We start from the raw sequence: 27398 nt of genomic DNA, 5'->3' as shown, positions 1-27398 counted from the left end.
CTTTTTAATCAATTTCTGGCACAAGAATTTCCTTTTTAATTAAGTTCTATCTTTTCTTATTTTAATTTATATTCTCCTCTTTTGCTTTAGCTTTCCAAAGAGTTTGAAAGAAATATGGTCCAGGAAAGAGGTCGTTTGTCCTTTTAAGATGCATCTCGCAAATATGAATATCTGGTGTCAATGATATCAAAAAGACTCTTTTTAAACTCGTCTCGTCTCAGAACCAGTTCTATATTAATTGGACTTATGGGTCCATCATTGTGATAATAAAGAACATGTACAGTCAGGGCCATAAGTCTTTGGACATGACTATCTGCTGGTATCCGGTGTATCAGTGTGTCGCTACGCTGAGCGTTTATATGACGGTTGAGCTGCTGGCGTCGTGTGATGAAGATAACTCTTCCTCTCAGCAGCCCGGTGGCGTTCCGGTTCCTTCCTGTTGGAGTAGAAGATGTGGTTCTGCGTGTCTGGACCCGGGGGGGTCCTTACGCCGAGACGCTCTTTATGACGCCGTCCTTGTTCAAGCACTTATTTTATTGATGCCACTCATTCCACCGGGTACCGTTGCTGCTGCTGATTTATATTTCTGTAAAGCAATATGAATATAATGGGTTTAAAGCCCTGCTTGCTCTGGGACAGACGGGAGAAAGACCCTCTGCCGACGCTGACGGGGTGAGCGGCAGGGCGCCGCCGTTAAATCACTTTTTACTGCCGTTAACCGTTTTAAAATGATGGATTTGTACAACGAGGAGCCAGAAGTTTGCCAGCTTGAAGGATTTTTGGTCGATTGTGTGAACCGAGATATGTTTTATTGCCTCAGCGTTATGTGATTTTATTCATAAAAAACAGATGACGTGCACTTTTGATATATAATCTATTGGGAAAATTGTCTCAAAAAGAATCTTTTCAGTTCGATTCAGTTTATTATTTTCACACTCTTAGAAATAAAGGTGCTAAGTAGAACCAATCGGGATCTTCTTCTTCTCTTCACAGATTCCTGGTAGAACCTATTGTGGATTGTTCTAGGCTGAGTTGTGGGCGTTCCCTTTTCTTTCAAGGGTTCCTCAGAAGCAAATGGTTCTGGTGAGAATCTCTTCAGGACAAACCTGCATAGAACCTCATTTTTTTAGAGAATGTTTAAATTTTGGACACAATAATAGTATATATTATACAATAATAGTGTCTATTATTAATACGATTACAGACTGGATGTAAAGGCATCTTAGTTTTTCAAGCACTAATGAAACATTCTGAATATTATATTTTTCATTTCCTCTAAAATAAACCCCAAAGATGCTTGACGCCATAATTCTGCATCAATAATCATTATCTTTCCTTTCCTCCATTTTTATGATTTTAATTAAAGTCGTTTTCTCTGGAAACCTAAAGAGACCGAAGAACGTGAATCTAAAACATTCATATGATCAGCGGTGAACTGATATCTATTATTTAACAAAAAAAGACCTGTATTGACCCAAATATATTGGCCCACCTCAATAGCTCGTCTGTTTTCTGTTTGAGACAAACTGAGACGCACTTAGTCTCTCCTCTTCCTCCTGCCTTCATTTATTTATTTATCTCTCACTTCCCTCCTCGCTAATTTTCATTTTCTCACCGACCGCACGGGCCGACGTCCCTCATTTATCAAACGGTCCCGTTTCACTAACGTCTGTTTTCCTGAGTTTCAACATTAATTGTAATGTGACGAAACAAATCTGGGTCAGCTCGCATTTGAAATGTGGAATATTGACTACTACCAAAGAGAGAGAGACACCGGCCTACATGACAGCTGCACAATCTCTGAATGACAGACTAACAAGACGTGTGTGAGATTGTCTGAAGTGGGAGAAGACGCTCCTTTTGTATTCAGAACTATAACCGAGGAACGCAAAAAAAGAGACGAAATGATGAAGCAGAAAAAGATGAAGTGGAAAAAGAGATGAGAGTGGGAGTCATAGTGCTGACAGGGTGTGGTCACTAAAAGACAGAGGGAGAAGATAAATAGAGACACAGAGAGAGTGATGGCATGACACAGGGATGGAGGGGACACCATGAGCATCTGTATAAGTGATGAAAAATGAAGAGGAATATTAAAGCATGAAAGAGTTGATGTGTGTTTGTGTGTGGGGGGGAGGATGCATGAGAAGGAATGAGGAGGCGAGGAAGAGTGAATGAGGGAAGGAGAGAGAGAAGGAGGGGGTGGAAGGGAGGGGAGGGGTAAAGGATGAGCTCATTGCAGTCTCTGGGAGGAGGAGGAGGAGGAGGAGGAAGAAGGGGGGATGGGGAGGGGTTCGTTGCTCGACTGCGAATCGATAGACAGCGTCTGAGTAGCGCACACACACACACACACACACACGTGCTGCTGCAGACTGCTCCGCCGGCTAAACCAGCGTCAGCTCCCAGCATCCTCTCTGCTGCGTCCGACAACAACAACAAAAAAACTGTTAGATTTCTCTCTTTTTCTTTCTTTTTTTCACCAGCTCTGGTTTACAAAAAGAGAAGAAGAAGAAGAAGAAGTGTAGAAAGCCGGCTGCTTCTCGTGTCTGCTGCTTCTCCCCCTCCCTCCCTCCCTCCCTCCCTCTCTCTCTCTCTCTCACACACATCCCCATCACATCCACACCCACACCCAAGGATACCCTCCCTGCCTCTCTGCTTCCGTCTCTCTCACGCCAGCCCTTCTCCTCTTCCCCTTCCACCCCTCCAACTACATTTTTTTTAAATATATATTACCTCCGGGGAGGCGATGCTCATCTGACCTCCCTCCCCACCCCCCCCACCCCATTTTTATCTCTCCAAATTCCAGACTTTGGTGGATGGTCTCCTCTTTTAATCCCTGCTCTGCTACTTTGTTGCTACCTGTGGAGGTTTCCCCCAGTTTTTTCAGTTTTTTCAGCCCCGCAGAGAGGCACCATGCTGGGATTGGACGTGTGTGAGTTTGGGGGTCAGGTGCTGGAGCTGCTGTGGTTAACTGTGTGCTACAGAGGTGAGGCGTTAGAGTGTGTGTGTGTGTGTGTGTGTGTGTGTGTGTGTGTGTGTGTGTGTGTGTGTGTGTGTGTGTGTGTGTGTGTGTGTGTGTGTGTGTGTGTGAGTGAATTAGAATAACATCAGGGATAGAAGTTATTAAAGGTGCATGAATTATGTTTTTTTGTGTGTTTACTTTAAAGTATTTATCATATAGAAATTCGAACAAAATCACGGACGTGTGTGTGTGTGTGTGTGTGCCATATGTCTCTATCGTGGCGGGTGTGGACATTTTTATGTCTAACATGAAGCGCTGCCAAGACAAGCCAAAGGTGGCAGATCAATAGCTATTGATCACATCAAACGCTATCTGTGACTATCTGTAACGTGTGTGTGTGTGTGTTCGTCTGTGCATGTGTTCTGCCGGCTTTTGTAATCATGTTTCTGCTCACATACATGCAGAAGGGTGTGTGTTCATGAGAAATGTTGTGTGTGTTTGTGTATCTATCAGTATTTTGTTGCTTTTATATTTGCAACACTATACATTTGCAAGGCATCTCTCTCTGTGTGTGTGTGTGTGTGTGTGTGTGTGTGTGTGTGTGTGTGTGTGTGTGTGTGTGTGTGTGTGTGTGTGTGTGTGTGAGAGAGTGTGTGTTCACTACACTGCAGTAGGGCTGAACAGTCACAGATGGTGGAACAGTCCAGGGGTTTCCCCTCACACAGGTGTGTGTGTGAGATAAGAGTGTGTGTAGAGAGAGAGAATTCGGAGCAAAGAAACAGAAGAAAATGAGCGATCATCTTCAAGCGGAGGAGGTGAAATGTGATTTAAGATCTAAGGCGTGAATAATCTTTTCTATTAGAAAACAGATATTTGAATCGATCGCTCTGCTCCAGTCGGGATCCAACCGTCGATCTTCATGTCATTTGTTTCAGTCCCAACTCCCTTAACTTAAACCATCCTTCATTTATTTAATAAAGCTCGTTTAAAGGACTGAATCATTCATTCGGTCACTCCAAAAATGTTCTTTGTTTTTGACAAATTTCTTAAAACTCAAAATAACTGCTTCAGGAAATTACAAACCGACATCATGTTGAATTTAAGTGAATTCTGCTGCGTCTGTGTTGTGTTTTTGTGACTATGACACATCGAGTCTCGTCAAAAACACTTGGCTGAGATTGAGTTTTGAAAAATGAGGAGGAGGAGAGTTAGATGGGAACGTGGGAGGGGACTGAGTGGAAGATAAATGGCAAGTAGGGAGCGAAGCGGCGAGAAAAGGAGGTTTTTGGAGGTGAGGAAGAAAAAAAAAAAAGTGAGGAGCGGAAGTAACGAGGAGAGGGGGAGGAAGATGAGAACGGGAGGAGGAGAGGAGAGGAGGAACCAGGGGTTAAACGGAAAGGAAACAAAGGCGGTCGAGATGGACATGTTCTGTCGGCAGATGTTAGGAAGAAACACACTGAATAAAAGTGTCTGTGTGGGAGAGAGAGAGAGAGAGAGAGAAAGAGAGAAAGAGAGAGTGGGTGAGGCCCAGAACGCTCTTCATGAGCTGTCAATCAGAATAGACCTGCGCAGGCAGCGAGCAGCAAGCGTTCAAACAGGCTAATTGAAATCCTTTCCTCTCCTTTTTTTCTGTCTCTCTATCTGCATTTTCTCTCTAATCCTCCCTCTTCCTCTCTTTCTTCCTCTCCCTCTGTCCCTTCTTATTCTCTTCCTCCCTCTATCTCCCATTGTCAATTAACGCAGCCTCCACACCTTGCTCCCTAATCCTCCTCCTGCCTCCTCAACACTCATCCTTTTCCCTCTCTTCTGCTCACTCCTACTGTCCACACACACACACACACACACACACACACACACACACACACACACACACACACACACACACACACACACACACACACACACTGTCATCTTGTCAGATGTGTTTAAGAAACTGGATCTACTCCTCACGTCATCCCTCCTTTTCCTCTTCTGTGTGTGTGTGTGTGTGTGTGTGTGTGTGTGTGTGTGTGTGTGTGTACTAGCAGTGATACATGAGGTTGTGCGGGTGAGCAGACTCATATGAGACCAATCAAGTCAGTCAATTAGACAACCTGCTGTCTCTGCAGAGCAGCTGAGGACATTTTAGTGTGTGTGTGTGTGTGTGTGTGTGTGTGTGAGAGAGAGAGGTTGATTAAAGGGGTGACGTACATTAATTGTCCTTTCTGTCTTTAGAGAGACGAAGTCTTGACGTCATGTCTCTACAAGCCTCTGCTTCTTAACTTAATATATTCTCTCAGATGAATCTGCCTCCACTGTCGCTCAATAAAACTGAATATTTTGTGATTTTTTAAACAAATTCAAACTACAGTTTCTGTGTGAGAACGATAGACTGTGAGTAGGAAGTGGACGTAGTCATCATGACGTCACCCGTTGGTTTGTGGTCTGACTATTTGGCCGACGGCATCTTGAATTTTGGCGATACACAGCTCTGGTAGTGGTAACGACCTGTCAATCACAATGTAGCCCCGCCCTAAAGCATACTCTACTTTATTGGTTTTACTCTAAATGAACATCATGCTGTATTGAAGAAGACTTGAAACTAGAGATTGAGACATAAACTCAAGTTTACAATGTTTACTGAGGGAATAAATCAAGAGAAGTAGAGTCATTTTCTATAGAACCAGAGGAGTCGCCCCCTGGTGGTCAGGAGAGAGAATACAAGTTTAAGAAACTTCAGCATCAGCTTTAGTCCACCTCAGAACAGGAAAAACTACAGCTTCCATAAAGATTTAAAAAGGCGTCAATACATCTGTAAAGATTAACCAACGCTCTCTTTTTTTAGGGTGTAATCCCTCGACTCGCCAGAGGGGAAAGTTTAACCCGCAAAGCAACAGTGCTCATGGGAAAACAAACATCGACATATAAAGCAAGAACAGTCGGTCTGTTTGTCGTCCGCACATCTCAACAACCGTTCCTCCGATCTACTTCCCACTTGGCGAATGTATTGCTGAGGACCCGGAGGTGTGCAGTGTCAAATTCGGTGCACGTTGGATCAAATGTTTTGAAGAAGCATAGGATGGCGTGCTTAGCAGCGGCGGTTCTTGTCTCATTTGTGTATTATAAACATCACGTCATCAAACTGTCAGGCCTTCGTCATACGTAAAGTGGGCGTGGTTTCACCTCTAGCCTCTTGCTCCCTTTTGTGTGCACACGCTGTACAAGTATCAGGGCTGCAGTAAAACAACCTGCTCCAGAAGCTGCGGTGTCATCACGAGGCGTCCTCAGTGCGTTGATGTCCCCGATAACAGCAGCTGGTATCACCCGTTTGCCATCTCGCTGTTTCATCAACAAGGAAACATGCAGGAAATGAGATGTGAACGATTTGTTGGTTAACGTGATGAAGTGTTACGAGTGTCTCCGGCGCGTCTGCAGCCTCACACCGGTGACATATCGATTCCCGTGGCGTCGTAGCGGGAAAGGCTGACAGCAGCCTCAGAGATGGAGGCAAACAGGGCTCATGGCCCGCTGTAGCGCTGTTATTTAGATCAATCCTCCTTTACGGCCTCCTCCTTCATTGTAAAAGCCGCTATCGGCTTCGCAGAGACCTTGAAAGGTTTCTTTTTATCTTCCGCTGTGTGTTTTTTTTGTATTTAATATATGTGTTTCCGCGTCCCAGAGGTCTCGTTATAGTATTAGAACAGAGCAGTGACAGCGGGCCTCATAGGACTATAAAAAAACAGCAACGCTTAGGGCTCAAACACACACGGAGTGAGGAGGAAGTGTTTTCCTGACACAGTGAACAGTTATCTGGGCCGAGGAAAGAGGAGGCGATGGGTAAACCGGAGGAAAAAGAAGAGAGGTTTACCTTTGATTACTTCGAGTCCCAGTAATGCCCGATTTACGATGCTGCATTTTAAATAAATGTCAAACACTGATTTTATTTCTTGTTTGTTTGTTGATCCAGATTAAATGTTTTATCCGGTAGCCTCCGTCGCGTGGATGAACATTAGGAATGAACACATTTGAGTCTAAAGGAACATTTTAACAATGTGAGATTAATGCTTACTCACTTTTTTGGCAGAGATGAGAAGATTGATTCCAATTGGATATCTCTCTGTTAAATATAAGGCTGCAGCCAGTTAGCTTAGCTTAGCATAACATAGCATTAAGCCTGGCTCTGTCTACCAGCTACAGTCGATTTAGTCACAATCTGGATACAGAATTTGTGAAAGTCTCATGTCAACAAGGAACCAACAGAAGAATGTGCGAGTGTGTGCGTGTGCGTGTGTGTGTGTGTGTTTTAGGACTCGTGTGAGCAGCCCTCCTCGAATCCTTCTTCCCCCTGAAGCCGCCTCTTTCCTGCCAAGACAGATTGCCGTGTTGGTTTTGCACTAAACGTGTTGGTTTAGCTGTAAATACCAGCAGACGAACACTGATTCTGTGTCTTATGGTCGTACATACTGGCTGTGGATCCTCAGTCTTAGTGCAAAAAATATAAATGTGTCGCTGGTGCACATGCGGTTTGATTTGACGGCGAGAAAAGTATATATTGGCTGAGAAGTTTCAGGTTCAAACGCATCTCCTTTCTCACTTTCTCACAAAAAAGTGAATGACTAAATGGATTTCCTCCCCAAACATGATTTTAAGCGTTTCCGTAACAACTCAAGAGTGCTGCTTTACCCCTCTAGCACGTATCCAACAGCCGGCAGGTGCGTTATGATGCAGAAGATGGTTCCAGAAGCTAATGAGGCAGTTTTATGCCTATCAGAAAAAAATCCACGGGTTGATATCACATCACAGATGGAGGGCTGCAACAGAAGGAAGACCACACACACACACACACACACACACACAAACACACACACACACACACACACACGTACAAGAGCAGACACACTGCTGGTTTTTCGCTAGTGTTAGCTTGTCTCTAACACCAGATTCACACAATATGCAGGGTTTTAGCCCTGAATGTCTCGGCTTAAATCAGCTGCTTTGTCATTTTGGGAAATTAAAACAGTAGATTTTTTTTTTTTAATATTCCCTTTGACAAAACTGATTAAATTGTGCAAAGTAAAGAAAAGTTTTCACAGATTTTAGAATAAAGAATCTCAGAAGTTGATCTGGAAAGTGTTTTTAAATGCTATTTTCACATCAGGAATAAAGATTTCGACGTTGAAAACAAAATCTGTCTTTAGTTTACATACATTTGTACAAAACTGCATATCTGATAAAAAACTGAATCGACCTATTTTTTTTTAGATACTATTATATATATATATATATATATATATATATATATATATATATATATATTTACAGTTTAACAAGAAATAAATCCTTCAAAAGTGAGAAAGAATAAAATAAATTAACCATGCATCTAGCCAAGAAGGGCCAGAAAAAAAAAAAGTTTAAGCAAGTAAAAAAAAAAAAAAAGAAATCAGTGACGTTGTCAGTCAATCATGTAACCGTAAATTCAGATATAACAAAATATATTCAAAGAGTTCTATTCACAGGGTATATATATGGGGTGGGTTGCATCTTGGTTAATTGGTAAATGTACCTCATTTTAAAGGTGCAATGGCAAAGACAAATAGCTAATAATAGGTTTCAATGTTGACGTTAGGTCAAAGGTGTCTCTGGCGGCCTCCAGCTCGCCCAGCAGAGCGTCATGGAGTCCTTCCTCTCACGCGGTATTATGAATCCCACTGCTTTTCTTTTGCAGAAAAATATATGTTGCTTGTGTGGACTAGGTAGTAAAAACACCTTCAAACAAAGGAGACGTTTCTCTCTGGTTGGCAGGTTTTCTACTTCACACGCCACACATTCAAACACGCTTGTATCTCTGAGGACCAAACCCTGCCTTTCCAAATAGATGTTAATTGACGGTTAGTGTGACGGGTCAGCGGCCTGCAGATCAAAGAGCAGCGATCAGATGTCAGAGAGGGAAGTAGCAGCGGCCCAGAAACCCATTTTACGCTCCTCGTGTGGGGATGGGCGGCAGAGTTTGATATGTAAATACAGCATGGTGAATCATTCATGAATCATCGAGCATCCAGATCTGACAAAGAGTTTAACATGTGTGTGTTTGTGTAGATCCTCGTGTTATTATTTTAAACCGCAGGCGTTTTTTACATCAACAATTCCTCATGTTTTCAGCTGCTTGAAGTGAACTGGATCCAACACAGAGAGCACCACAGGAGATCTTAATAATAATAATAAAGATATGCAGATTAAAAACATGTATACATATTTAATATCAGAATCAAGGTTTTAAAGAGCATTCCTCTGTTGAACTCCTATTTTCACCGTGATGAAAGGAAATGCATGGTGGGGATAATTAATCTTCCAGATAAAGTATGAGGTCTGTGCCTAATCCTTGTAAATGAAGGATACACTAATGCGTAAACCACCAATTTATCATTAGCTGTAGCGCTCCATGCAAACAGTTTACCTCACTCGGTGAAGTGTAAACTTTACTTTGACAAAGAGAAAAGCCTATTTCATGAAAAACTAACCAGATTGTGTCCATTACAAACGAAAATGACCCGTTAAATATAGATTGTTGGAAATGCACTTGCATTGCACTTTGTCTTTAAAAGTGATTCACCATTGATCTCTGTTGCTGCGAGCAGAAATAAATGCTCCACTTTGTATATTCGGTCATAGAAAACAGATCCACAGCAAAAGGTGATGTCACCGCAAGGGGAGTTGAAAGGGTTGCCATGGTGACGGGCTGAAGGCAGCCGGGTTTGGCCCTGACTGGGTGGGGTACTGCTACAAACACAGAAGTGTGTGTGTGTGTGTGTGCGTGTGCGTGTGCGTGCGTGCGTGCGTGTGTTTGCATGCGTGTGTGTGTGCGTGCGTATGTGTTTGTGTGTGCATGTATGTGCGTGTGTGTGTCTGTGTGTGTGTGTGTGTGTGTGTCTGACACTTATTATTGGGTCATTATGTTGCTGTTCAACACATTTGATTTCCACTAATGTTTACAGAATCTCTGTAGCAGTGTTTGACTGCATCCATATGCTGTTTGGTGGGTATGTTTGTGACTAAAAGGGTGTGTGTGTGTGTCTGTGTGTGTGTCTGTGTGTGTGCATTTGTATACTCTCTGTGCCATCCAATTACCTCCACACACACAGCTCTGAGCTGATGTACACTGAGCCGTCTCATTATGAACAGTAACAACAGAACCAGAGGCCATTACACAAGGCGGTTACAGCGCGGTAAACACACGTCCAGCTTGTGTGTCTGAGCGTCCTGTTCTCCAGATAATTGGAGTCTAGAGGTTACACTGTACATTTGTGTGGGAAACCATGTACCGTTTTATAAATGATCTGTGTGTGTGTCTTTGATGAGAGAAGACCATTAAATAGGTCATTTATCTGGTTTATCTCAGCCCTTGACTCTTTGGACCACAGAGTTTTCAAGCATACATACACTACAAGTCACAAAGAAACTTGAGAATACTCGAGTTCGTTCATCGTCGAGAAGATTTCATTGTGGTTGAAGTGGCGTTATTGCCAATACTAAGCTTGCATTGTGGTCATGACGGCCCACTGGAAGCACATTTTAGTGTGGACTAAAGAGTTTTAAATCCCTGCCGTTGGTACATCTTGGTAAATAAGAGCCTCAAATGATAAAATGTTTACTGGTTTACTCATAAATGGCTATGTATTGTGTATTTAGTCTAGTTAAACCCTGTCATTGTGCAACTATTCCAGTCTGCAAGTATTCACTCACTGGAGGTGCGGATGAGTTGGAGATGCCAAAATTAAATTATCGAATGTCTTGTAAAAATTCTATATTAAATCAAAACCCCTGATGAAATCCAACCCCGGATGGCTGGAGCTGGCCCAGAGTAAGATGCATCTTCTCCTGGACAGTAAAGCAATCTCGCCTGTCGGTTGAGTTTTTTAGACACTGAAATATAACAGATACATTGAGCCAGATGAGCTCTGCTGCAAATGTTATTTAATTTTTGTCAGCTTTTATTGTTTTATCGTTTTTCATATTTGATAGTGATATAGGTATAGGCACTCATCATAAACAGTAAAAAATAACTATCTTAAAGTAATACTGTCAATAAATAGTTGAAACCAGTTAACGCTAGCAAACAGGAATGCTTGAAACAGTGTGCTAGCGTTAGTAGTAGTGCTATAAACTTGACACCAGTAAGCTAAAAGTAATTATATAAAGTTAAATCGTTGAAACAGCAAACAGTAACGCTGTAAACTGTTAAAACTAATTAGCTAAAAAATAATGTTAAACTGTTTAAACCAGTTAACGCTAGCTAACAGGAATGCTTGAAACGGTGAGCTAACGTTAATGCTATAAACTGTTGAAACCAGTTAGCTAAAAGTAATGGTAAATGGTTGTCAGGTGGATAAATGGCTAACATGGTTGAAATAGTCAGCTAAAGGAGAAATTATGAAAATAGTTGTCTATAAGTAATGGATAATTGCTTGAATTATATATATATTTAAAGTAAATCTAAGATGGTTGACATAGTTAGTTAGCTGGATGGACAAATGGTTGAAACCTCCAGTTTCTATTAAAATAAGTGATAATATAAATGCAGTCTTGACAATTATTGCAATCTTTTGGTACCAGTAGGTTCCGGTTTATGTTTTGTAGTGTTGATCAATCACGGTTTTGGTTGAATGCAGTACACTTTTATATTAGTTTTAAGTAAATTCAAACGAAATGACAGGTTATGTTGATGAACGGGAAGCTGAGTTCATCCGTAAACTAGGGGACTTTGGGGAGTGTCTGGGGCGTCTGGTCTCGATTAAACCACATGCAATCACTGCAACGTACAACGGTCTCCCTTTATCGGTCTCCTCTCTTCTTTCTGAAAGGTCTACTGGCTGACAAGAAGGATCTTCGTATTGAGGAGGAAGAGGACGACAGAAACCTAAACTACATTGCTCCGGTCCAGAAGAGTTTGGAGGAGATTCGGCAACTGGACAAAGATGACGAGAGTCTGGTCAAGTACAAGCAAACGCTGCTGGGGACGGAAACGATGCCAGCAGGTGTGTGTGCGTGTGCGTGTGCGTGTGTGCGTGTGTGTGTGTGTGTGTGTGTGTGTGTGCGTGTGCATGTGTGTCGTTTACCTGAGGTGATAGAAGAGCTGGTGAATCACCCTGGTACCTACCGGTACTGCAGCTTTATTAATACCATTCACTCTATATAATGGCTTGGTGCAGAGTTCCTCACAGTCATCAACTTCTGATCACACACACACACACACACTGGAATAGACCTGCCTGCCTCAGCATCTCTAATCCAGCAGCCGGGCCATGACGGCTGATACCAGTAGAATAGCCCAGACTCTCCCACTGCTGTAACTAGTGATGGCGAGATGAAGCTTCCTGAAGCGTTGAAGCTTTCCATCGAATTGGTTCGCTCATGTACCGAAGCTTCATGATGCTTCATTTGCTCCACTGCGCCATCAAGTGGATAATAAATGTAAAACAGGCAGTGGTTATAACAACACCATGACTTTGAAGTCCGAAGCTTTAAAATTAATAAATGAACAAATGATGTTTGTGATGCCAATACATACATTATGAACTTATTAATATGGTGTCTGTCTTTATGATACAATTGCGGGGTCCAAAGGGAAAGTGGAAACAAATTGCGGAGACTGTGCTTATGTTACTCGGGACAACAGTTTATCCATTTTTATTTAGAAAGAGCAACATTTCTACAGTGCTGGGCTTCAGGCGGTTTCTTTTTTTCGAGACGATTTCGCCTGCTTTTGAAAACACCCGTTCACAGGGCACAGATGAAGCTGGAGTACAGAGAAAAGCAACCGCCATTTTGTACAAATTGGGATAAACTATTTTCCGTCCTTCCCAATACTCAAGGGGGTTCTCCAATCTTCCAATGTTTGGTTCCCCAGGTACGTTTGGACCTCTACTGTTGCGTCCGCAGTGACGTTCGGGTCCTCGCCTGCAGGACTGTGGTGTCCAAACGACGCCACAGTTTGCTCCCTAAGAAAGACAAACAGGCTGTAAGAGACTACATACAATAACACAATTAGAATGTATCCAGTATCCATTACCTTGAGTCACAGGCTGAGAAGCTTCAGATGTGTGTGGTTCTGAGGAGGAGGAGGAGGAGGAGGAAGACACACTGTTTCGGATCCCAGCACATTCAGAAGTGAGCCTTCTCTCGGCATCTGCTGCTTTGTTGGGGCTAAAGAAGCCTATCTTCTTAAACCTGGGATCCAACAGTGTCGCCAGTGATATGGCGGTCATCGATTGCATAGTGTACAGCTTCTCCCTTAACTGTCTCCTCAGACTCTCAGCCATTGCAATGCTCTCTGCACTTTGGACACGTCCCATTTCTTCCTCCACTGTGTGGTGCAGCATTGATAGAAGAGGAATGACTTTTGATCCAGACACTCTCTTCTCCTCTGACAGCTCAACGGTGGCATCATGAAATGGGGACAGCACTTTCAGACATTCTGCAATAATGACATAATGTTCTGACGACAGTGGCGCAACGTCTGTGCGTAGACCTGCCAAAGCTGCTCCTACAGGTTCCCTGAGGTCGTAAACACACTGGAGCATATGGTACGTGCCATTCCAGCGTGTATCCACCTCTTGGATCAGCTTCAGTGCTGGCAGGCCCAGTTGCTCCTGCATCTGTGTCAGCCTCTCCTATAAATTTTGCCAACAAAAAGTGATTTGGTCAAGTGTCTGCAGCAATTTAAACAAAACAGCGTCATTTAGAATATTGCAGTGAAATAAAGGAATTCACCTTTGCAGTGGTGCTGCTCTTGAAATAGCCCACTATCTTTCTGGAGTTTGCCCGAATGTCAGACAACACTGTGTTTTGGGCAAGAGCCTTTTTTATGAGCAAATTTAAAGTAACGAAGCTCCTTGGCACAAGCACCCATATTTGCTGCCCCATCGGTCACAAGGCAAGTCACTTTGTTTGTTACACCCCACTGTGACAGCAGTTCTGCTTTTACAGCAGCCAAATTTGCAGCAGTATGTGCCTCAGGAAAATGCAGCACCCCAAGAACAACTGAATGCAAAGAGGTGTTTGCATCTATGAAATGGCATGTCAATGCTAGATATGCATCAGTATTGATGGAGGTCCACATATCTGATGTCAAACTAACTGCTGATGCATTCGACACACTGACTTTGGCTTTCTCCTTGGCTTCCTTATATCTGTCCTCCACCATAGCTTTCAAAGCCTAAAGGAAAGAAGATAACACTCTTCGAATGGCAAATATGGGGAAATAGGGAGAATGCTTCATGTGCTCACATACACACCTGCCTAGTGGGGAGAACATAGGTAGAATTGAAAGCTTTAACAAGCTGTCTGAACCCTTTGTCCTCCACAATACTGAAGGGCTGGGAATCCTCAATCACCATATTGACCAAGGCCTCATCCACATCATTGTTCTTTCCTGATGAAAAAAAAATACATATATTATGCAAATGCAAACTATGGGGACTGAACCAGTTACCTTGTAGTCACAGGTCTAACACTCACTCCCCTGCGCCAAAGCTCCACATAACATAAATATATCATCCATCCATCCATCCATTATCAGCCGCTTATCCGGGGTCGGGTCGCGGTGGCAGCAGGTTCAGCAGGCCGACCCAGGCTTCCCTCTCACCCGCAACACTTTCCAGCTCATTCTGGGCGATCCCGAGGCGTTCCAAGGCCAGCCGGGAGATATAATCCCTCCAGCGTGTCCTCGGTCTTCCCCGGGGTCTCCTACCAGTTGGACGTGCCTGGAAAACCTCTAATGGGAGGCGTCCAGGAGGCATCCTGACTAGATGCCCGAACCACCTCAGCTGACTCCTTTCGACACGAAGGAGCAGCGACTCGACTCCAAGCTCCCTCCTGATGTCCGAGCTCCTTACCCTATCTCTAAGGGTGAGCCCGGCCACCCTGCGGAGGAAGCTCATTTCGGCCGCTTGTATTCGAGATCTCGTTCTTTCGGTCACGACCCAGAGTTCGTGACCATAGGTGAGGGTTGGAACATAGACCGACCAGTAAATGGAGAGCTTCGCCTTCCGGCTCAGCTCCCTCTTCACCAGGAAATACATCATGTCATTCTAATTTTATGCCTTACCTGAGCTTGGTTCAGCTAGGTTGGTCTCCTTGTTCTCATGCAGGGCTCTATAATGCCTCAGCATAGATGAGGTGTTATTGCTGTATGCAAGTTCCTTTGAACACAACAGACACTTCACCTTTCGAAATACCAGAAATTAGAATAAATGCATTAGAACAACGGATAAGCTGTGTTGTCACATTTATTTACAGTTTATTATGATAGTTATTATTAGTATGTGCATACCTTATTAGGAGAGATCAGCTCAAAGTGTTCCCAGACGGGGGAAAATCTCCTCTTTCTTGCTGGTTCCATCACAAAAAAAGAAGCTCGAATAGAATACTTTGCAAACAAATGCGTAGTAAAGTCCCGTTCACAAAATGCGATTGGGGAAGCCATTGCGTTTCGCCGCACCTTATATTTCGAATCGCGCGCCAAATGCGAACCACTTTCTGAATCAGTCACGTGGTACGGCCGGCTCGCGAGGCTTCGAACGTCACCACATACGTCATCGACACGCATAGTCGCAGAGCCTCGATACGCGCTTCACCAAAATCTACCTGGATTACTCGACACGCGCATCGAAGTCTCAACACGAAAGGACACATCACTTAACTCAACACCGCCTCATCTTAATTCTGGGTAATATTAAATACAGTGAGAAAGGCTGTAATGAGGGGAAGGAGAAAGCAGGGAGGGGCGGAGAGGAGTTTATTGTCAAACAGAGGCTCTTAAACTTTTAATCTGTCCTTGCTGAATCCGGATGGCCTACAATACTGGGATTGGACAATTACTTTCTTCTCCAATAACTGAAATGTTTATGGACTGAGATATTTTGTTTAGTTTCAGCATTATCATAATGGACCTTTAATATATTTTTTTGCCATTCTAGCGACCAGTCTTTGGACCAGACTGAAATAAGTCGTATCGTGATGCAATTGACATTTGGGGTGCACGTTTGCCCGGTTTTGACTGTTTAATGTTGTGTGACTCGTGTGCCTGTCCCAAATAATGAGAAGCTTCATGCATAACGTTGAACCGTGCAGTTTCCATGGAGCGTTTTTTCGGAGCACTCTTCAACAAACTTTACAGAAAAGCGCTGCTATCCCTCAGTGCTCTTCCCATCCATCTGTCTATCTGCAAAATTATCTTTTAAATTGACAAATGTCACATATTATGTAATTCATGGGACAATTCACAGGATCAAAAGGAATATTCGTCATTCACCATTGACTACAGTACATATTTTTTCAGACATAGGGTTCCATGGCGGACACCGGAAGGGGCGGGGCTTCTCTATTATTTATTAACCCGTGGTTACACACGCAGTGCGGACACTTAATGGTTACTTTCTTGCCTGAAAAATAAAAATAAGTTGTACTTAATATCAGTTGTATTCATCTTAAAAGCTTAAAAGAATAAGGTGTGTGACTAGCTGTTTCCCTCCAGTCTTAATGCTAAGCTAAGCTAATCATCTCCTGACTCTCTTTTCTCTTCTAGTATAATATAATATATATAAAATAAATACAAAATATATATATATATATATATATATATATATATATATATATATATATATATATAATATGATGTCATATAATATGTCAATAAAGCAAAGAAAATAGGTTTATTTTCCTTTTTTTCCACACCAGACCCCGCAATGGCGAATGTCCAGGTGACCCGACTGACCCTGCTGTGTGACGAGGCTCCTGAACCGATCACCATGGACCTGACAGGTACGCAGCGCTCCCCTTTCACCACCCTTCTGTCTGTTCCTCTCTATCCGGCGTTACTCTCCCTCCTTAACCCTGGCTAGTTGTGACACACGCCACTGGCCTGCAGAACAGGCGTCTCACCCCACGCCCTGGGTCTCACCCCACGCTCTGGGTCTCACCCCACGCTCTGCCTGTTGTGTGCAGAAAGACTGCAGTGGGCGTGTCTCTGCTCGAGAGAGAGGAAAGACAGACAAACGTTTGCTTAGTGGGCTGTATTGACATCTTCCCCTGGGTGCAGACGAAAGCGACAGTCAGAGAAGGAGAGTGAGGTGTGTGTGTGTGTGTGTGTGTGTGTGTGTGTGTGTGTGTGTGTGTGTGTGTGTGTGTGTGTGTGTGTGTGTGTGTGTGTGTGTGTGTGTGTGTGTGGTGTATGATAATCAGGTGGCTGCAAAGAGGTCAAACCCTAGGGGGATAAAGTTGAGGAAAGGATCGATTTGTGTGTGTGTGTGTGTGTGTGTTTGTGTGTGTGTAGGTTCACCTGTCATTGACTTGTGTGCCAGGGTGTGTCAACAGGACAACAGTTGCTGTGACTATGCGGTGTGTGTCCGCCTGTGTGTGCTTTCCCCTTTCCCACACACATGCACATTCACGCACGCACACACTGACACAATCACAGACTGCTAATAGGAAAGGTCACCTGGTTGCTAGGCAATACTGACTCTGTACTCTGCAGACTGATTCGAACACAGAGTCCAGCAGCCTGTAATGTGCACGCTTCTCTGTGTAATGGAAGATCTGCTGATCGGCACTAAATGGAAGTAGCTCGCTGCTCCTCCACGCCAGATAGATCTAATGCTTTCAGATCAGCGTTTACCAAGAACTCAGAGAAAACCCTCTACTTATAATTTAACAGATGGCCATCAGAGATGATGGAGGAAGTGTAAGGTGGATGGAAAATCAATTGAGCAATCTCAACTCAGACTTTTTTTTAACAGAAAGACTGCATTACGTACTGGTGGAGAGTTTAAAGGGAGCCTCATGGAACAGACACATGAAGTTCAGTTGACTCGACACAAGGGGAATTGGTGCCGTATCAACAGCATTAAAGCAGTCAACTCCCTCCATCACCCGCTCCCCTTCCATTGACAAAACCAAACTATTGAACAGCTGGTTTCTCCATCGCTGCCAACGCCAAGACCACGTGACGAGTGGAGCGTCCTAGTGGATCGCCTACTGGAGCGTGAGCTTCCTAGTGTAGTGTCCTAGTGTAGTGTCCTAGTGGAGCGTCCTAGTGGAGCTTGAGAGTCCTAATGTAGCATCCTAGTGTAGTGTCCTAGTGTAGCGTCCTAGTGTAGCGTCCTAATGTAGCGTCCTAATGTAGCGTCCTAGTGTAGCGTCCTAGTGTAGCGTCCTAATGTAGTGTCCTAGTGTAGCGTTCTAGTGTAGCGTTCTAGTGTAGCGTTCTAGTGTAGCGTCCTAGTGTAGCATCCTAGTGGAACGTTCTAGTGTAGCGTTCTAGTGTAGCGTCCTAGTGTAGCGTCCTAGTGTAGCGTCCTAGTGGAACGTCCTAGTGTAGTGTCCTAGTGTAGTGTCCTAGTGTAGCGTCCTAGTGGAACGTCCTAGTGTAGTGTCCTAGTGTAGCATCCTAGTGGAACGTTCTAGTGTAGTGTCCTAGTGTAGTGTCCTAGTGTAGCGTCCTAGTGGAACGTCCTAGTGTAGTGTCCTAGTGTAGCATCCTAGTGGAACGTTCTAGTGTAGCGTTCTAGTGTAGCGTCCTAGTGTAGCATCCTAGTGGAACGTTCTAGTGTAGCGTTCTAGTGTAGCGTCCTAGTGTAGCGTCCTAGTGTAGCGTCCTAGTGGAACGTCCTAGTGTAGTGTCCTAGTGTAGTGTCCTAGTGTAGCGTCCTAGTGGAACGTCCTAGTGTAGTGTCCTAGTGTAGCGTCCTAGTGTAGCGTCCTAGTGGAGCCTGAGAGTCCTAATGTAGCATCCTAATGTAGCGTCCTAGTATAGTGTCCTAGTGTAGCGTCCTAGTGGAGCCTGAGAGTCCTAGTGTAGCGTCCTAGTGTAGCGTCCTAGTGTAGTGTCCTAGTGGAGCGTCCTAGTGTAGTATCCTGGAGCGTCCTAGTGTAGTGTCCTATTGGAGCGTTCTAGTGTAGCGTCCTAGTGTAGCGTCCTAGTGTAGCGTCCTATTGGAGCGTCCTAGTGTAGCGTCCTAGTGTAGCGTCCTAGTGTAGCGTCCTAGTGGAGCGTCCTAGTGGAGCGTCCTAGTGTAGTGTCCTAGTGTAGCGTCCTAGTGGAACGTTCTAGTGTAGCGTTCTAGTGTAGCGTCCTAGTGTAGCGTCCTAGTGGAACGTCCTAGTGTAGTGTCCTAGTGTAGCGTCCTAGTGGAACGTCCTAGTGTAGTGTCCTAGTGGAGCGTCCTAGTGTAGCGTCCTAGTGGAGCCTGAGAGTCCTAATGTAGCATCCTAATGTAGCGTCCTAGTATAGTGTCCTAGTGTAGCGTCCTAGTGTAGCGTCCTAGTGGAGCCTGAGAGTCCTAGTGTAGCGTCCTAGTGTAGTGTCCTAGTGGAGCGTCCTAGTGTAGTGTCCTGGAGCGTCCTAGTGTAGTGTCCTATTGGAGCGTTCTAGTGTAGTGTCCTAGTGGAGCATCCTAGTGTAGTGTCCTATTGGAGCGTTCTAGTGTAGTGTCCTAGTGTAGCGTCCTAGTGTAGCGTCCTAGTGGAGCGTCCTATTGGAGCGTTCTAGTGTAGCGTCCTAGTGTAGCGTCCTAGTGTAGCGTCCTAGTGTAGCGTCCTATTGGAGCGTTCTAGTGTAGCGTTCTAGTGTAGTGTTCTAGTGTAGCGTTCTAGTGTAGCGTCCTATTGGAGCGTTCTAGTGTAGCGTCCTATTGGAGCGTTCTAGTGGAGCATCCTAGTGTAGCGTCCTATTGGAGCGTTCTAGTGTAGCGTCCTAGTGTAGCGTCCTAGTGTAGCGTCCTAGTGTAGCGTCCTATTGGAGCGTTCTAGTGTAGCGTTCTAGTGTAGTGTTCTAGTGTAGCGTTCTAGTGTAGCGTCCTATTGGAGCGTTCTAGTGTAGCGTTCTAGTGTAGCGTCCTAGTGTAGCGTCCTAGTGTAGCGTCCTAGTGTAGCGTCCTAGTGTAGCGTCCTATTGGAGCGTTCTAGTGTAGCGTTCTAGTGTAGTGTTCTAGTGTAGCGTTCTAGTGTAGCGTCCTATTGGAGCGTTCTAGTGTAGTGTCCTAGTGTAGCGTCCTAGTGTAGCGTCCTAGTGTAGCGTCCTAGTGGAGCATCCTAGTGTAGTGTCCTATTGGAGCGTTCTAGTGTAGTGTCCTAGTGTAGCGTCCTAGTGTAGCGTCCTAGTGGAGCGTCCTATTGGAGCGTTCTAGTGTAGCGTCCTAGTGTAGCGTCCTAGTGTAGCGTCCTAGTGTAGCGTCCTAGTGTAGCGTCCTATTGGAGCGTTCTAGTGTAGCGTTCTAGTGTAGTGTTCTAGTGTAGCGTTCTAGTGTAGCGTCCTATTGGAGCGTTCTAGTGTAGCGTCCTATTGGAGCGTTCTAGTGGAGCATCCTAGTGTAGCGTCCTATTGGAGCGTTCTAGTGTAGCGTTCTAGTGTAGCGTCCTAGTGTAGCGTCCTAGTGTAGCGTCCTATTGGAGCGTTCTAGTGTAGCGTTCTAGTGTAGTGTTCTAGTGTAGCGTTCTAGTGTAGCGTCCTATTGGAGCGTTCTAGTGTAGCGTTCTAGTGTAGCGTCCTAGTGTAGCGTCCTAGTGTAGCGTCCTAGTGTAGCGTCCTATTGGAGCGTTCTAGTGTAGCGTTCTAGTGTAGTGTTCTAGTGTAGCGTTCTAGTGTAGCGTCCTATTGGAGCGTTCTAGTGTAGCGTCCTATTGGAGCGTTCTAGTGGAGCATCCTAGTGTAGCGTCCTATTGGAGCGTTCTAGTGTAGCGTCCTAGTGTAGCGTCCTAGTGTAGCGTCCTAGTGTAGCGTCCTAGTGTAGCGTCCTAGTGGAGCGTTCTAGTGTAGTGTTCTAGTGTAGCGTCCTATTGGAGCGTTCTAGTGTAGCGTTCTAGTGTAGCGTCCTAGTGTAGCGTTCTAGTGTAGCGTCCTAGTGTAGCGTCCTAGTGTAGCGTCCTAGTTCCACGCCCCAGTGCATTAGAACGTGACGCCATTGGTCCCGACCAAGCTCCAGTATGTGACGAGTTGGGCAGAGTACATGTGGGTGACACAGTTCATCTGTGTCTTGTTTCATCTATTTTACAGCACGAGATCATTTCTTCTTGCGTTACTTCCGACATGTTACTAAATCATAATAAACGGCATGCTTGCGACCCATGCATGAGCCGGGGCGTGACTGCTCTTTGTCCCAGCAAAGAAACGTCCAATGCAGGAAACGCTCTCTGACAGTCGGAGGTTCTTTCACAGAGACTTGATTACATCGTGTCTGTAAAAGAACTGCTTGTTTGTCTTGTGCAACTGGAAAATCTGAGACTGTTCCTTCTCATATCTGCTCTGGCAGCCGTTCAAATATGTATCAGGCTCAATTTGGATGAATGTGTGCGTTTGTGTTTCTGGAGCTAAAGAGAGAGAGAGAGAAAAGTAAAAACTGCTGAATGCTGCTGTGTGAGAGAAAAGCATCTTTCATCATTAATCTATAGAGTAAGCAGCGGGGTAATAATCGGTCCTGCTGGTGTATCATGTTGCAGTTAGATAGCCGAGCCGGCACCGGGCTGGATGTGAAATGGACTTTCCATCGGTGGCCGAATGCATTAGAGACCTCATTATACACTGTAGGCTGATTCCAATGCAGCACGGTGCCCTAAGTGATGACGAGCGTTTACTACTCTGCATGTGTGTGTGCGTGTGTGTGTGTACATTGCACCACAGTAAAGGTGATTGCTCCACACGTTGAAAGTGTAGCAGAGACAAGAGATACTCGCTGGTTGTCCCATCGGAGACCTTTAACTACTTTAAGCCACGTTGTTTGGGTTCGTGTCAACTTCTCAGTTCACAAGCGTCCCCTCGTGCACACCCGAGCTCTCACTGTGTATAATTTATAATTTATGTCCGCTGAAGCGTTTGCAACTAGTTTTACTTAATTGTGGTACAGTAAAACAATGATTCATGACCTCAAATAATCTTTTACTACTGACTATATAAGAGAGCTCTCATTTCCTGTTTTACCTCCAACTAAAGGGGGTTTAGATTATCTTTTTTTTAAACAGTTGGCTTTCCTGGAACCTGTCTGATCTTCTTGACCGCTCATATTTTTCTTGCCTCAGATCATCGGCTCGTGACACTTCCTCTTGCTTCTGCTTTGGAAATCATCCACTGCATCGCTCTCTTCTCCTCATCACTGCTACCCGTCTACGACTTTCATTTTAGATTCGTTCTCGCTCTCAAGAAATTGCCGTTTCGTTGTCGTTTCAGTTGTTGCTCGTGCTTAGGTCGATGGCCTGAACACTGATGCATTTAAACATGAAAATATTTTTTCCCTGGCTGAGCTGGCAGCGCAAAAGAAACTTGTAATGCGTTTCTCTGCGTCTCCGTGGAAAAAGCAATACGAATGCCAGAGATGAGGATTTATTGCCCAATGGGGGCCCCCATGCAATAACATGGGCACAATGCTGTGACCTAATTTGGCTTGAATAAACATGAAATATATATAAATATATACATTGAACATCAAATACACATTTTACTAGAAAACATGGTGTAAATCATTATTTTTGTGTGAGGTAATTTCACTTTCTTGGCACGTGTCTTGATTTTTTAAATTCTATTTTTCAATTGACAACACACTACACAACCATATTTCTATAAGGTACTATACACACACACACACACACACACACACACACACACACACACACACACCACTGAGCGACTTCACTGGCGATGACTTCTCAGTGCTTTAGTGCTCTCAACGTAATCACTGGCTTTGTTAAACTTTCATGTTCACAGGGTTCAGGGGCGTTTTGCTGAGCGTGCATACTACACATTAAAATCAGACACACACACACACAGACACAGACACACACACAGACACACAGACAGATGCCAAGCATGCAGCCTCTTTAAGTCGACCACTATTAACCCCACATCTATTGTGTGCTGGAGATCTAGTTGTGACCAATTTATTGTGGAAAATTGTGAAATTCACCAGAAAATGAGAGGGAAGTTTGAGAATAGAAAACTGTAAATTAAAGCTAAAGCAGTTTACTCATTTGGCAGAATGATACTTTGAGTGTTCAATTATTATATATTTTAAAATAGACCGTTTACTGATGTAGTGACTCATTTTGTCATTATTAGCATGCTGACGTTAGCATTTAGCTCAGAGCAAGGTGGAGCTAGTACATACACTTCATACAAGTTTAATACATAAGAACACATCACATTTTATATGTGAATCATGTATTTTGAATTAAGATGTAAAGTGTATTGCAGCAGCTTTAAAAATTTGATTTTTGTTCATGTAAACAAAAACAAATGAAACAGTTGTCATTTATTGCTTATCATTGTTAAATAGGTCACAAAGTAAACTAGGAATTTGTTTCAGTTGATTTATTCCCTAATATTTGAATACGTTTTTGGCAATCGGTGCAATATGTGCAGAGTGTGAGGCTCAGCTCTGTGTGTGTGTGTGTGTGTGTGTGTGTGTGTGTGTGAGTGTGAGAACAGGTAGACAGCTCTCCACACTGACCTATTTTCTCAGTCAGACGCTCCCGGGGGAGGCCAGCATCTTCTCTCTTTTCTCAGTCCTCTGAGACGACAAGAGGAAGGAGACGAGAAGGAGGGAGGAAGAGGGAGAGGATAGGGAGGGAGGAAGAGGAGATTTACATTCCACAGTTCATAAGCGGGAGAGAGACTGAATTCAATGAGACCGACACAGATAGAGCAGTGATGAATCTCACAAATGTCAGCCAGTGAGGGACAGCTTTATTACCTCGAAGACATACATTTCTGATTTTTATTTAATGGAGAGTATTTCTTGTGGTGCTAGAAATCTCCCAAACCACAGGGGGACATGTAGATTCTCACTTTAAGTGAAAACGCGACTCTCAACAGAAGCGGAGTTGCAAGATTTTCCATCAGAAAGAGCAATGTGTCGATTCTTCAAGGCTTTTTTCCTTAAAGTGCCACAAGTGCATATATATTTCATAAGGGCGCCGCCAGCGGGAATCAAACCCACGTGCCCGTACAGAGCGATGTCCTATATGTTGTGTTTGTGTGTGGAGGTCACTTCCCTTTTCTTTGCTCGGCTGTCTTCTGTCTTATTCAGCCCGTTCCCTCTATCCCTCGTCCATCTCCTCTCCTCCTTCCCTTGTTTCTCTCCATCCATTAGGAGGCACTCAGGACTGATGGTCGGGTTTAAATTGAGATATAAAGTGATTAGGCAGTGGATGCATTTCTGATTGTGCTTTCTACAATGGTACCATGAACCCATTCAACCCAACAGCCAGACAAATACTATTTTATCAAACTAAGAAGCCGTTCTGTTTTTACCAGTAACTCTTATGTATAAATGTGGAAGGTGTCCCACCTTTATGGCTTGAATTCCTCTTATTTAGCTCACACAATGAGAGTAAATTGCCCCAAAACTACTGAACTAAGTATATTTTAATGATTTTAATGTATCTTATTGAACGCAAACACATGTCAGTGGGTATTTCCAGCATCTAAGACTTACTAACAGCTTCCAAAATCGATAAGCTTTCATGCTATATTCTTTATTTAAGTGAACTTATTAGAATTAACTATGCAACTTTTTGTTCCTTGTTGGTTTCAAAATCTCTTTCGTGCACATATTTTAGTTTAGTTTCTTTTGACCATTCAAGTTCCTTTTTTCTGTTTTGATTGTAAATCAAATTTAAATGTTAATTAAAACTCAACACTTACACCTTTTTGCTTAGAAATTCAAGCAATAAAGTTTGGAAAAACAGGGGAAAGAGTTAAATGCTCACTGATAAACTATTTTAGTTTTATAAAAAATACATATTTTAAGATCAGCTCTTTGTCCAGATATTTTCTCTAATATAATTCCGCTCTCTTTGTGTGTAAATCTGCAGCAGTGTGGTCATAGTGAGTCATGTGGAGAGGTGACATCACACAGAGTGAGTCATGCTGGCCTTGAGTGATGCTTTGTGGTTGTTGTTTGTGCAGAAGACCTGAGCGCTCTGAAGGAGAAGACCCTCTCCCTGAAGGAAGGAGTCACGTACAGACTGAAGATTCACTTCAAGGTAAGATGGAGGGATGCAGTAACGGAGGTGTGGTAGGGATGAAGAGCTCTACTCTTCATCATCGGTTCACAACATTTGTTTTCCTTGAAGCCCCCCACTGAGCAAATACAATTTCTTCATTTGAAAAGTTAAACGTTTGTTTTAATTGAAACGTCTTTAATTTGACTTTTGGACTTCATGTAGTCTAATTCTACAAATAGTAGTTATGGAGCCTGATCTTTATTTGACACTGAGCACAAATTCACCTCATAACAGAATGTGGCCTTTAAAGTGTCCGACTATCTTTGAGTGAGGACAAAAAATAAAATGTTTGTATGATTTTTATTGGATGGTCGCTGTGTGTTAGGGAGGAACAAACCAACAGAGGATCAGGTATTCACTGTGAGGGATTAAGCGATGGGAGAGTCGCCAACATGTATCAAACCACAATATCAAGCGAGGCCATTATCATCTTTAATGAGTCTTTTTACTGCCGTTTCATTGAGAGTACCATTAAGGATTCATACAGAGGCAACGTTCTGCCTTCAGCAAGTTTCTTTCATAGTATTGTGATCCGCTCTACGGATGACGATGTCATCGGTCGGTTTATCGCTTTGATCCAGACTGAAATATCTCAGCAACTTTTGGATGGGTTGAGATTATATTCTGAGCAGACATTCATGGTCCCCAGAGGATGAACACTGATTTCCCTCTAGTGCCACCACCATCAGTTATATGTCTCAAACTTCTGGATCCATCACTGTGATATGCAGATTCATGTTCCCTTACGGATTAAAGAGTAACTGCACATTTAAAGATGCTTTTAAGCCTTAAGTGATATGCTTGTAATGTATAATTTATTTTAAAAATTGGCTCAAATCGCCGTCGACACTCGTGGGCTTTGGTCTTGAGGGGCGAGAAGGAGACTCAGAATGAGCAAACAGCTCAGAGACTTCGCTCTGCTGTGAGGACACCTGCTGGACAGACGGCCTCACTGCTGTCGTTTAATGCAGCTCGACTGAGGGCGTCAATAGTTTTGACAACAAACACCACGTTTAATGTTTTCTCTATATTAATGGCTATTAGTTTCATGGTGTGCGTTGAAGCGACAAACACAATAATAAAGGTGATATAAACAGCCCCAAACGAGCAACAATTACAAAATGTTTTTAATAAAAGAAGCTGTTGAGTTGCATTATGAGAAATCGTAATATAAATCCACTGTTTTTGGAGCTTGACACATGCTAGCGACCAACAGTCATAACAGGCTGATAAATACATGTCACCGTAGTTTATGGTAACGTTAGGGTGCCAGTTTTGTCAGTAACTGTAAGAAAAGTCCTTGACAATGTTTGGAGATTTCGTGTGTGTGTGTGTGTGTGTGTGTGTGTGTGTGTGTGTGTGTGTGTGTGTGTGTGTGTGTGTGTGTGTGTGTGTGCGCAGGTGAACAGAGAAATCGTTGCTGGCTTGCGGTACCATCATGTGACCTCCAGAAAAGGACTGACGGGTACTTTTTTTTTTAATCCTATTTTATTTGTGTAAAAACTAGGAGTGATTGCTGTGTGAAATGAACAGCAAAGAAATGCATTTATTATAAATACACAGGGATGAAATAATAGGCTCATTCCCTTAAATATAAATAGAAAGAAAACCGGAACAGGGAAGACATTATTCTGCTGATGTGCATCAGTGGATAACGAAGGAGCTTGGAGAGCAAACTAAATCAATGGCAGCTCGATTAGAAATGCAAAAAAAAAGCCTTGTAACGTCGCAAACAATATGCTAAAACGACGATATTCTGAATTATACATATTGTCTTCTGTTTTCCCACCTTTGCTTCTGGACTACAGTCAGACCTCCAAAGCTCTCTTAAATTTAAAAGCCTTTTTTAAGTAGATGTTTGATAAACAGTTTGCAGAATGAGAAGGATTCTAGTGAGCTCACTTCTCTCTGTAATAGTTAATAGCCCCAAATGACACTGACTCAAATGACATCACTTGAGCCAATGCATTCCCTCGTGGAGCCACAAACGGCTTCATCCAACGTGTTCCTCGCCTTAGCTAGTCGTCCTCCACAAAGTGTCCATCTTGTGTCTCCCTGCAGTGGACAAGGTGTCGTACATGGTGGGGAGTTACTGCCCACAGGAAGAGGAGCACGAGTTCCTCTGCCCGGTGGACGAGGTCCCCAGAGGCATGATGTCCCGCGGCCACTACAAGGTCAAGTCCCACTTCACCGACGACGACAAGAATACCTTCTTGGACTGGGAGTGGAACTTCGACCTCAACAAGGACTGGAGTGAATAGCGGGAGCGAGGGATGATGCTGCGCTTCCCGTCTTTCACTCCTGTTCTCTCCTGTTCTTCCCCTCCCCGCTTGTCCTTCCCCCTTTCATCTTTTCACCTTTTCACCTTTTCCCCCTCCTCCTTCTTGTGCCGACCTTTCCTTCCTTTGTCTGT

At 43.8% G+C, this 27398-nt stretch overlaps 1 protein-coding gene across 1 annotated transcript; it reads left to right on the top strand.

Moving 5' to 3' along the window:
- Positions 1-2910: 2910 nt before the first annotated feature.
- arhgdig (Rho GDP dissociation inhibitor (GDI) gamma) lies at positions 2911-27246 on the top strand (the record flags this gene model as incomplete). Its single annotated transcript, XM_079233281.1, has 6 exons — positions 2911-2983; positions 11797-11982; positions 16673-16756; positions 24888-24964; positions 26387-26450; positions 27047-27246. 6 exons carry the CDS (start codon positions 2911-2913, stop codon positions 27244-27246), a joined length of 684 nt encoding a protein of 227 aa, XP_079089407.1.
- Between the last annotated feature and the right edge of the window lie 152 nt (positions 27247-27398).

This window comes from Taurulus bubalis, assembly GCF_910589615.1.
Source record: "Taurulus bubalis genome assembly, chromosome: 17".
Lineage (NCBI taxonomy): Eukaryota > Metazoa > Chordata > Actinopteri > Perciformes > Cottidae > Taurulus > Taurulus bubalis.
The sequence above is the reverse complement of the archived record's forward strand: the minus strand, read 5'-3'. Positions and strand labels throughout refer to the sequence as shown.